The sequence below is a fragment of the Stegostoma tigrinum genome, chromosome 11 (genome assembly GCF_030684315.1).
Source record: "Stegostoma tigrinum isolate sSteTig4 chromosome 11, sSteTig4.hap1, whole genome shotgun sequence".
Lineage (NCBI taxonomy): Eukaryota > Metazoa > Chordata > Chondrichthyes > Orectolobiformes > Stegostomatidae > Stegostoma > Stegostoma tigrinum.
In genome coordinates, this window is record NC_081364.1 from 42,881,117 (window position 1) to 42,893,816 (window position 12,700).

The 12,700-nt window shown below is 39.5% G+C and overlaps 1 protein-coding gene across 1 annotated transcript in view; it reads right to left on the reverse strand.

Moving 5' to 3' along the window:
- The window catches only part of LOC125460268 (microphthalmia-associated transcription factor-like), a 287,495-nt gene extending 275,069 nt beyond the window's left edge, over positions 1–12,426 (reverse strand). Inside the window, exon 1 of the mRNA XM_048547522.2 lies at positions 12,124–12,426. Coding sequence (XP_048403479.1) covers positions 12,124–12,227 — 104 coding nt within the window. The 5' untranslated portion in view covers positions 12,228–12,426. The remainder of the gene's footprint in view (positions 1–12,123) is intronic.
- Between the last annotated feature and the right edge of the window lie 274 nt (positions 12,427–12,700).

Here is a 12,700-nt window from a genome sequence, read left to right on the forward strand (position 1 = left end):
ATCAAAAAAAGGACAGGTATTTACATAGCAATGCTCATAGACTTTAAGGGGCTTTGGGACTATGACATAACAAGGCGTAGAGCTGGATGAACATAGCAGGCCAAGTAGCATCAGAGGATCAGGAAGGCTGACATTTCGGGCCTAGACCCTTCTTCAGGAGGCCATCCTGCTCCTCTGATGCTGCTTGACCTGCTGTGTTCATCCAACTCCACACCTTGTTATCTCAGATTCTCCAGCATCTGCAGTTCCTACTATCTCTTAAAGTCTATGAGGTGCGTTTTCCAAATGTAATCATGTTTGTAATATCAGATAGGTTAAAAAAGAATGGGATAGGGAGAGAAGTAATATTCTTACTCACAGGAGTAAACTAAAATGTGTGAAGTGATAAATAATTGATTTAATGATTTACATTACCCCCATTCAAATACTGAAACCAGCTTTCAGAAAATCAGGGACAATAAAGTTTAAAAAAAATTGGAAATTCTGTTGTTACTTCACTGAAGCCAAGTGACAAATAAACTTGCCAGATTGTTATATGCCTGACTCAGAGACTGCTCGTTTCCCATCATAATACAAAACTGTACTTTCAGTCAGCAACCAAATGTTTAAAAAAAATCCAAGTTACATTTTGATTTAGAGGGTACAATGAGGAGGAGGGGTGACTGTGGAATACTGAAAACATTCCACGTTAATATTTAGAATTGTGGCTCACTACAATTAGGTCATCGTTAGATAACATCCTTGATCCGTGGTTTGCCACATATATTCAAATTATCAAAAGTTCTGGAAATAGTTTTCTCCCATTGCATCTTCTCACACTATTTATTCACTGATTGGTAACAATGAAGCAAAATAACAAGGAACTCATTCAACCACAGATCACATCAGGAAGGTTCTCATAAGAAAATTCTTTATAATTCTAAGATCGTGAAAAGTAAGTAGCGGTCCCAAAGTCCTTCACAGGAGAGTTGCCAGTCAAAAACTTGACCCGCAACTCACAAGACGGCATTATAAGGCAAAGTGACCAGAAGCTTGGTCAAAGGGAAAGGTTTAAGCAGCAACCTTAAGCAAGAGATTGGTGTAGAAAGGCAGAGAATGTTAGGGTGGAAATTTCAAGGTTTAGGGTGTAGGCAGAAAAAGGCACTACCGCCAAAACCGGAATAATAGGCATTTTGGATCTCTAAGAGGCCAGTTTTGGTGACATGTTAGTTGAAAAGGTGATGGGTCTGGAGGAAAGCACAGAGATTGAGGGGAGAATGATGCTATTCAAGGACTTAAACAGGAAGATGAAGATTTTATCAGATCTGTTTTATCTACTTTCCTCTTCTTTTGATATTTCACGATAAAGCAAGTGGCAGTTTAGTGCCACTGAGCATAGCAGTCTCTCAGTGCGTGCCTCACTTACTCTCACCTTCAAAACCACCAAATTGAGTGTAGCCTTCAATAACATTGAGATAAAAGGAGGTCCATTGGGTAACAGGCAGCAGTGCCTGGAGGTAAGAGACAGATTCCCTCCTGGAATGCCAGATCATTGAAGCGTCAGATTTTCAACAGAAATATAGCAAAGAATGCATTCCAAAACCATTACAGCCTTGCATCAAGAACACAACCTCTAACTGCAACATGAGACCTGTCACTGTTCTTACTTTCCAGAATTATGAGCAGTGTAGTGTCTCTCCAGAGGAACTGAATTTAAATTGAACAGCTGCGGGGAGTTTTGCAGGGTTCAGAAAGCCCAAGAAAGGAATGGAGGCAAAACAGAAACAGACATATCCAGCAGGTAAATGCTTTTACAGAACTGTCTAGAGATCAGGAGCAACTGGAAAGCTCCCTCACCTCAAGTGCTCGGGTTGTTGACCCCATTTTTCCAGATTCTGATCTAGCCTTTCTTTCCAATAGGTGGCCTCTAACAAACACCCCAACATCCCTCCTCCCAAAACACCATGACCCTAACAAAGTCTGATCTCTCTTGCTTTCTTGAGACTGTCCCTAATGCATTCCACCAGCAGCCTCCTGTCTCTGGTTGTCCCACCTGCCAGCCTACTATTTTGTATGTCTGCCAGGTAATGGTCAGAAGCAGACAACAATAATGAGAAGTAGCAACAGGGCCTCCAAATGGACAGAATCTTTGAGTTGCCCCATCAGTAGCTCACTCTCCACAACCACCAGGCTTTTGTTCATGAATAACTACATATCTTTCCAAAAGCCCGATTGTGTGTTATCTTGATTTTAGAATTGGTAAGCATAACAAATTTGCAATTAATTATTATTCATACTTAATGTAAAGAAAAGTAAAATATAATAATAAGACTCTGTAAATAATAAAAATTGCGAAAAGTTTTAATCATTTCTCTCCGGATCAGATTTCTGGATTTTAAATAAAAGCAAATATGGGTCTGACAGCAAACAATAAACAATCTGACCTCAATCTTTTGGCTGTACCTTTAATCTCATTGGTATTTGACATAACTTGTTTAATACAGCAACTATTTGAATACCATCCTTTAGCAAGTTCTTCTCAATGGCACCTTGATAATGAAAAAGTTCATTTGCTGCAATTGTTACTACGTAGAAAATGTGCCAGTGTACAACCTACCCTAGGCCAGCACCACCACAGCTAAGGTCGTAACCCATCCTATTTTGACAAAGATGATGTCTGAAGATTAAGATAGATGAAACCAATTTTTTGTGTGATTCACTTTCAATGCTTGCACATCCACGCATATGAGGTGCATGTGGAATTTCAAACACAACCTTTATTTGATCTAATGACACAAGTTAAATGTAAAACACAGTAGTAAAAGAAATACACAGAACCTCGGAACTCAAGATAATGTAGGAACCAATTCATTTTTAACATACATTGAATTCCATAGCAGCCAAAATTTCAGTAAAACAATCATGCCATTATTCATGCTAGATCTACATTCCTCAGAGTTTGCAAGTGTGTAAAACTGTTTTTCTGGCCCATCCAAACAGAGCCACCGATGGCCAGAAGCACAAATGACTCCAATAATAAGGCACTTAGATTTACAGTCCACCCTAGAGTGGCTGTTTTCTCTCGAAGTAGCTGTGCCATATCATTTACTTTATTGTGCCAAAAGGAAACAACACTAAAATCAATACTCCACAATTTTCAACATTACCTCAAACAGGTACGACTATATATTCCTCAAGTTAGGAAAAAAGGCAAACATATCTTTTCTACATAGCAAGAAATCATGTCTCACAGTGATAACACAAAAAGGGCTACATAGCCAAGAAATTAATTTGAGAGTATTATAAAACAGAGAGCCATTTTTGCCTGCAAGATTCCACACTCAATAGGAACATGAATGGTCAACCACAATCCAAAACATGAACCAAGGAAAAATTAAATTCTCAGCAAGACACTGCAAGAATTCCTTGCTGATCCGACTTAGATCACATGGAATCTTTGACTAACAGACAGACAATCCTTTGAAAATGTAAATCAGAATTTAGCTTAACATCTCATCAAAAGGGCAACACTATTTATAATATAGTAGGCAGCCTCTATTCAATCTGAAAATGTCATAGCACAGAACTGATCAGTACAATTTGCCAAAAAACTGCTTATGGAATTAAAATGCAACGAAATAACCGGCATGCAAAGTTGTTATTCTCCTAAGTCAGCATTAAGGTCCTAACCCTGCATAATGACTCAGCTAAAATAATCTAAAATCTAATTTTAAGAACACATATGTATTTATTTATCATTTGAACACAAAATATGTCCAAAGACATTTCAGAGAGGCATAATTAAAGGAAGAAACACCGACTAAATTATCAAAAAGATGTATCTCCAGATGTGAATGAATTGAGGAGAGGATGTAAAAAGGCAGAGATATTTCGGAGGGATGTCAAAATCATTGAGTCCAGGCACATAAAGGCAGATTCACAAACAATGCAACAAAGGAAGCGAGCAAATTACAAAAGGCTAAAATTAAAAAAAACAGATAATATGAGTTGATATTTTTCTGGTTTCCAAAACAAAATTAGTTAAATACATTGATTTTCCCTGGATTTTACAGCCATAAGCTGCTACGTTCATTTTATTTCATATTGATGAAACCGATACACAATTTTCTCCTGCAATTAAACTAAGCACTCTTTCTGGGAAAAAATTGTCACATCAGGTTCATTGTTACTTGAAAGTGGAGTCACAGGTAGACAGGATAGTGAAGAAGGCATTTGGTACGCTTGCCTTTATTGGTCAGTGCACTGAGTTGGGAGGTCATGATATGACTGTAAGCACATTGGTTAGGCCACTTCTGGAATACTCTCAGTTCTGGACTCCCAGCCATAGGAAAGAAGTTGTTACTTGAAAGGGTTCAGAATATATTTACAAGGATGTTGTTGAGGTTGAAGAGTTTGAGCTACAGCAAGAAGCTGAATAGACTGGGAATATTTTCTCTGGAGCATCAGAGGCTGAGGCATCACCTTATAAAGGCTTATAAAATCATGAGGGACATAGATAGGGTGAACAGCTAAGGTCTTTTACCCAGGTTAAGAGAGTCCAAAACTAGAGGGCAGAGGTTCAAAGTGAGAGGGTAAAAAATATATTTGGGATATAAGGAGGTAAGATTTTTCACATAGCTAGTGGTGCGCATATGGAATGAGATGCCAGCAGAAGTGGTGGATGCTGGTACAATTACAATATTTAGAAGACATCTGGACGGGTACATAAATAGGAACGGTTTAAAGGGATATGGGCCAAATGCTGGCAAATGGGACTAGATTAATTTAGGATATCTGGTCAGTATGGACAAGTTGGACTGAAGGGTCTGTTTTTGCGATGTCATAGAGACATTGGGTTGTACAGCAATCTGCACCACTGGACATTGAGAAAACATCCATCATTCAATAATAACATCATACTCAAAAGGGATGCTAACTTAAAAGGATACTTTACATGGGCAATATATAAATTGGTATTATGTATGCCCAACACAAAGTCTAGGCCTAGATTTTTTAGTCTAAGACAAAATTACATTTTCAGCACACTACCAATAATTTCTGAATACAGATCTGAAAGAAAAATCACAATACATGAGAAAAGTCAAAATGTTGAACAGAGAAAAGCATTATTTCCAAGTGCTCTCTGATTTCTTTGGCTCAATCTTGGGAACATTTCAAAACTACAATTACTATTTTATTTGGTATTTAACTTCAGCAACTAATTTTCCATCATTTGATAATAAAATTTCACTTTGATTTGAAGAAATAATTTTGACCATTCACTGAATACATTGCAAGAGACTGCACTATAGATATTGTTGTATTGATTGTAAACAAAGACACAGTTTTAGTTTGGTAACTGATTTCAGATGATTGCCACACCAAAGAAAACTGAAATATTTTGCAATTAGCCAAGACAATTGACATTATCTCGGAGAATGAAAAATAGCTGGATTTAAGTACTCTGTTGAATGCTGCATAAGTGGTTCCTTAATCCTGAAACAATGTTATAGATGTTTATAAATAGTCCAATATGTAGAGGGCCAATTAAAATAAATGCTGCTGCATGTACATGTTGATAACATTGTATACATTGATGCTCGACATATAGCAAGCAGAAAAAGATTACAACAAAGCTAACAATCATCCAGAGATTGTGATCTGGAATGCACTGCTGGATCAGCAATGGAAGCAGATTCAAAAGGTAATTCTAATTGAGAATTAGCTAAATAATTGAAATTTTTTAAAAAGAAAACGTGCTTGCCTATTTGGAAGGAGGAGAGATGGGATTAACTGCCTAATTCTTTCAAATTGCCAAGAATTGTATAATGGGCTGAATGGCCTCCTTCTGTGCTTAATGATGCTCTAGGGCACAGGTTTGTCATTCCCTGAACATTTACATCAACTTATTTTTAATTTGTGGTTGACTTACGTTTTCTGTCATTTCCTTACAAACAGCTTTTAACTAAAATGTCTAAGAACAATCTGAAATCAATCAAAAAATTCCAATGAGTCTCAACACAAATCTCCAAATACTTATAAAAAAGCTAAAAGAATTTACATAATATATTCAAAACTGACCTGCATTTTGATTAAAATACACAATAAACTCTGGGGACTGTATAAGATTATCTTAGATTTTCTAAAGTGGTCCTTAAAGTTGGTGTATAAACTGTATTTTTTAAAACATGAACATGTCAAAATGTCCATTTTATATCAGAAAATAACTAATTGACTCTAAAATTTAGCATTCAAAAAATTCCAATCAACCCTGATTAGTTTGTATAAGCTGGCTATGTACTTTGTTGCCCAGGTCAAGTTACAATTTGGGAATCCATATCTGAGCTGTACTGTGAATTTTGCAGGTAATCTTCTGCCTTTTATTCATCACAGAAAATTAGATGAGTCTTGTAAATTGCCATCAAACTCCTGATACCTCGTAGCATTTCCCTATCTGGTCAGAGAAAAAGTCAGCCTGCTCGGACATTTCGCAAACTAATTTTGTGCTGCTTGGTTGCCTAGAGATTGAAGATAAATCCAGATAACTTCCAATCTTAATTTAGCAGTAGATGTTACATCATTTGTGTTAGTGTCTAAGGTTTCTTTTAGTAAACATAATAACGTATACAGCTTAACTTTTAGCTATCTGTATAAAATAAAATTCCTCAGGAGTGAGCAATGAGTAAATAATTATCTATGAACTAATGCAGAATAAAAGCTTTAGTACAAACTGCAAGTTTCCATTAATTACCATATTTAAATAACAGTTTAAACACAAGTGTAATGTCTAATTCACAAGATTTCATAAATGATGGTAACTTAATATGTAAAAGTCTAGAGAATAAAACTCCTATAATCTATAAACTGCCCAAACAGAAAGCAGACCAATACATATTGCTGTTGCAGAGCATGTCTTTGTGATACATGTGTTTCAATATAATAATTTATATTTTCTAACAGGAACAGAGAATTTGGCCTGAACCATAAATTGTCATCTAACGAAAATAGTTTCATATCTAACTTAAAATCATACCTTCACATTTTTAATTAATTTGCTCAGTCTAAGAAAAAGCCATATGGTGGATAATTCACACAATTGCAGCACCCTTCTTTTTTGACATTCAATAATTTCTGCAGTTCCACTTAGACAGCAACAACTTATGTAACGGTTCATATAAGAAGATGATGCAGAATACTGTACGTGGAGAGGGGAAAAGCACATGGCAAAAACAGCATAAGAAGATTCCCGAAGGAAGGGAGGGAGATTGCAACCTGGAGATCTTACAAGCTCTCTGAGGGAAAAGTTAACTGAGAAAAGATTGACCTGGTGTCAGCAGAAAATTCTGGAGTAGAAGATATATGCATAGGAAAAAATGAAGAAGCTGATGGGTCATGGTGGTGGAGGGAGTTAGGTGTGAGATTATAATTTTTAAAGCAAGCTTTCCATTTGTTCGGAAAGAAAATAAAAGAATAATGATAGGCCTCACTTTGGGTGACAATATAGTACAATGCGCGCTGAATGGCTGAGTGTTCAAAGTGGAAAAGCTATATCATACAGAGATTTAATGAACACCAGTTATGAGAAGCATGAATTAGGGATTTGGCAGAAGAGGGGTGAAGACAGATAACTGGGGGAAAAATGAAAGGAAAGTAATTTCAATGGCAAATTACACAGAGAGGGCAACAAAGGAAAGTGAACTCAAACAATTGATTCAAAAATTGATTAAACTGACTGCAAAGGCATTTTTCACTCAGACTGCCCAGGATGTTATTGTAATGTTAAGCTTTTTAAAATGTATTTCAGTAGAACAGGTTCAATCGACTAAACGGCTGACTCACGTTTCAATGCTCTACAAGCTTATTGATTGAATTGAATATCACTGTTTAATTTGACAACACATTCCTATAGGTTATTTTGCCTTTGCCATCACCAAAATTAAATGACTCTAAATCCTTTTTGGTTTACACAATAATTTTCTGGGGTACATTCTAACGAATCAACATAAAGCTTTTGTGAAGTATTTTTTTTAAGAACAACAAAACTGTTGCCACCAAAAGATTAAGCTGCCAGAAGCAGGTGTAGAAATAACCTGGAAAAGTACATCTGTCCCCAGAGAAAGGTGAAGCAAACAATCACTTGTGTTAATTAATCACATCTGACATAGAAATAACTGAAACCATCTCAGAATTGGCAAAATTTCATCAAGTAGCATAGCTTTTAAAACTCAATGGTCTACGCTGGAAAACAGATTATTATGCTACAGTAACTGGGGCTGAGGGTAGATTGTAGATTTAGTTTTAAGCCCATCGAGATTTGTCTACAATCTGTACCAGATCAAAGCACAATAATTTCAAAGGAAAGGGTACAATATTCCCTACAAAAAAATCTTTGTAAATAAGCAGAATCAGAAGAGGTTGCTTGTAAAGTGACAAACTGGTGAAAGAAACATATGCTGCTACTTTCTGCAGCAATGAACCTACGAGGTATTTATGTGAAACATGTCTTTTATCATACTTTCACGCAATATGGGCATCATGAACAAGGCCAACATTTGTTGCTCTTTCCTAACTGCCCTTGAGAAGTTGATGAAATACCGTTTTGAACCATCTAGCGTAAGCATAATTGAGTTCCAGGATTTTGATCCAGTCACAGTGACGGAATATAGTTCCAAGTCAAGATGACATGTGGCCTGGGGAAATCTTTTAGCAGGCGGTCTGTCTATGGATCTGTTATCCTTGTCTTTCTAGGAGGTAGAGGTCATAAATTTGAAAGTTGCTGTCTAGGCCTCATGAATAAGTTGCTGCTACGCGCCTTGCAGATAGCAAGCATTGTGCCTCAGTGGTAAGCACAGTGAATATTGAAGGTAGTGGATGGGATGCCTGTCAAGTACATTGTTTTGTCCAGGGTGATGTCAAGCTTTGTTGTTAGAGCTATACTTATTCAAGCAAGTTGAGAGTTCCACAACTTATTCACACCTTTAAGATGGTGATAGGACATGGCAAGTCAAGAATAAGTTATTCACCTTGGAATGTCCAGCCTCTGAACTGATCTATGTACAAACTATCTACATAGTTGGGCCAGTTAAGTTTCGGATCAGTCATATCCAACAGAACGATGGTAAAGGAGGATTCTGTGATGGTAATTACATTGAATATCAAAAAGAGCTAGTCATATATGTTGGAAATGGTAATTTCATTATACTTGTGTAGTGCAACAATCACCTGACAATTTTAGCCATGAGCCTGAAGTATAACCAAATGTCTTGCTGCATATAGATTTCAGTAACTGAGGAATTGCAAATGGTACCGAACACTGAAATCACCACTTCTTTTGTCCCCGTTTGGACTATTCCTGTTATGAAGTCTGGAGCCCAGTTGCCCAGGCAGAACTCAAATTAAGCATCAGTGGAGCATGATATTGCTGAAAAAGTGATACTTCGAGCACAACTGGCGATTGAACAGTGGCTCAGTGATTAGCACTGCTGCCTCACCACCACGGACCTGGAATCGATACTATCTCACGTGGCTGTGTGGAGCTTGCACATTTTCCCAGTGTCTGCATAGGCTTCCCCCAGATGCTCCGGTTTCCTCCCACAGTCTAAAGATGTAAAACTTAGGTGGATTGGGTGTGCTAATTTGCCGATGGCATCCATAGATGTGCATGCTATGTAGATTTGCCGAGGGAAATGCAGGGTTATGGGCATATGGAAGGGATGGTGGGTGGGAGCTCTTCAGAGGGTCGGTTATGGACTCAATGGGCCGAATGGTCTGCTGCCACACAGTAGGGATTCTACGATTCTTCTATGATTTGCCTTTTTTGTGGACAGAACATACATGGGCAATTGGAGCTAGTAAGAACTACAGATGCTGGAGTCAGAGTCAATACAGTGTGGAACCGGAGGAACACAGCAGGTCAGGCAGCATCAGAGGAGCAGGAAAGTCGATGTTTCGGGTTTACACCCTTCACCAATCCTGATGAACGGTGTAAACCCGAAACATCGACTTTCCTGTTCCTCTGATGCTGCCTGACCTGCTGTGTTCCTCCGGCTCCACACTCTATTGATACCCAGGCATTTTTTTCACTTGTCTGATATATGTCAGTATTACAGCTGTATTGAAATAACTTAGCTAAGGACATAGCTAGCACTGGAACACAAGTCTTCAATATTATTGATCCATAGCCTTTGTAGTATCCAGTGCAGTCAGCAGTCAGTTTTTGACAATGTGCATGCTGCCAATGCCAAGACAGCAGGTAAAGTTAGTCACTGATAAGCTGCACTTCTATAAATGGTGGCACTGGTATCACACCACCATAACAGGTACTTCTGGCTGCTCACCACTAGATGTTGCCCCAACCACCAGATGCCCATGCACCCTTTCCCAACCCCCAGCCGTTGATGGGCACACACCTCATTGCAGGGCTTGGCATGTCTCTTAAAGAGTAGGAGAACAAGTGAGGTGGTGAGTTAGACACCAAGAGCTCTTAGTACACATGCCTCTAGGTTAACATTGCTTTCTAATTCATTGCAGACACACCTCTTGCTTGAACAGCAGAGTGCTACAACTTTAATAAAACCACACACTGACAAATAAATTCTGCCATATTGTAATGTCCACTGATTTCAGTGAGCCAGTTCTCAGTGTTTGATTACAATGTTATGTTTCCATGCATTTCCCACTGTATCGGAAATAAATGCATCTTATCATTTGAGTGAATAAAAATGACTGAAAATTGGCATTTGTGATGTTGGCAAGCTCAGATGGCAGGCAGGGTGGATCATCCATTCTGTACTTCCAGCTGAAGATAGTTCCACATGTGTTAGCCTTGTCTTTTGCACTAGTGTGCTGGGAATCCACTTCATTGAAGATGGGGATGTTTGTGAAGTCTTCTGTTGGCTGTCTAATTGTTCATTACAATTCAGGAACTGATGGAATAGAGCCACAGAATTTCGACCTGACCCATTGGCCATAGGATCGCTTCACCCTGAATGAGGCATGATGTAGTTTTGAACGTTCCCGCACAATCATGCAAAGATATGACCAATGATGAGACCGAGCAACATGGGACCAGGGATGCCAAATTTTTAAAAATGCTTATCCAGAAATTAGTGTTCATGATAAAAACAAGAAATGTGTTCACACTCAAGACTTCAGTAGGGCTTCTCTTTTTGTTGTGTTGTATCACCTGAACAAATAATGTAGTTCTTGGAAACACCCTGTCTATACATATATTAACCCCAAGAGAGTTAGTCACAGCATCTGTGCTTGCCATATGGTTCAAGTGCTGGTTCACCCTGGTAAATATTTCGGTAGCATACAACATGAATACTAAAAATAAATTGTGCAATGTGTTTACAAGACGGTATTCCTTAAAATCAATTCATCTAACGTTTTTACTTTCAAGTCTAAACCAGCAGACGATACCAGGTGAGGCGTACAACATAAACGTGCAGCGTTTCACATACGCAACGTGTCCGAATTCCATTAGTTAAAATCTGATAGTTATTACATACCAACCAATTATTCGACCTCTCAGATTTGACTTCCCCATTTAATTACGTGCACAACAACAACGAAATTCTCACACAAGCCGATCAGCGGGGATTTTCTCTCCTTTTTGTTAGGGATTAAGAGGGGAGACCTTGGAAGTTATTGCGCTTTAAACGTTGCACCGAGGATCTGTTTCAGCAAGTGACGCCAAGCGTTTGCACTGAGCTGTCTTCTTGACAGAGCCTCCAAGTTCAGCGCTTCAGGGCAGCAAATTCTTACCCATTCGGTACACACCCCGCTAACAGACTTTAGTGTGTGTGTGTGTGTTTTAAAAAAAAGACTTCTCAGAACTAACACGTTGTTGTATGCAGCGTTTATAAATAAACGTAACTACCGCCAGCACAGTTCAAGGGTGAGATGTGTTGACATTTGGGAACAGTGCGAGGAATGTGCGGAGTGACAGCGAATGAGCATCTCCCCACCCAGCTCCCGGCTCAGCCCCTAGGTACCGGCACCTTACCCTGGCCTGGGAGGCTGGTGCTAGGGATGAGTGGCTCATGGACAGTGACAGTGATCCGGCGCAGGCAAACCAAACCACTCCCCACCCGCAGCCCAGCCCGGCCCGGCTCCGCTAACCCCTTTTCCCCCACTGACCTGCGGCTCAGGGGCTGACTCTTCAGCTCGTAAAACGTTTTCGCTTCTTCATGAAATTCCTCCCCGACTTCAAAATCCGGAACGATTCCCGACTCAGACTGCATTGGGGCGGAACGCAGCGCAGGGGAGTGTAAGTGTGAGTGTGTTTGCGTTGGGAGCTCTACAAAATTTAAATCGGGATTCTTCACAAAAGGGGTGGTGTGAAATGAAGCGAGAATCCGAGCGGCGGCAGCAATAAATGTCAACAAGACAAAGTTTCTCTGAGTGACAGACGCTGTCTCCACGCAGGCTTCGCCACCTCCTCCTGCCCGGCTCCGCTTCGAAAGGACCGCCGGGAGTTGTAGTTCCCCGTGGCCCGGCGATTCCCTCCGCCCAGACCCCAGACCCCGGAGAGCGTGGACTACAACTCCCAGTGGCGAGTCGCGGCCCGAGCCGGCCGCTGGGGCATGTGCCCTTGGCTGACCGGCCGGCTTGCTGCTCCCGTACAGTGTAATGTCAGCAGGTTTTATTGGCTACTGCAGCAAACCAGCACAGTAAATTCTACTTTCATTTGTTTGCATCAATCAGATCAAAGGGT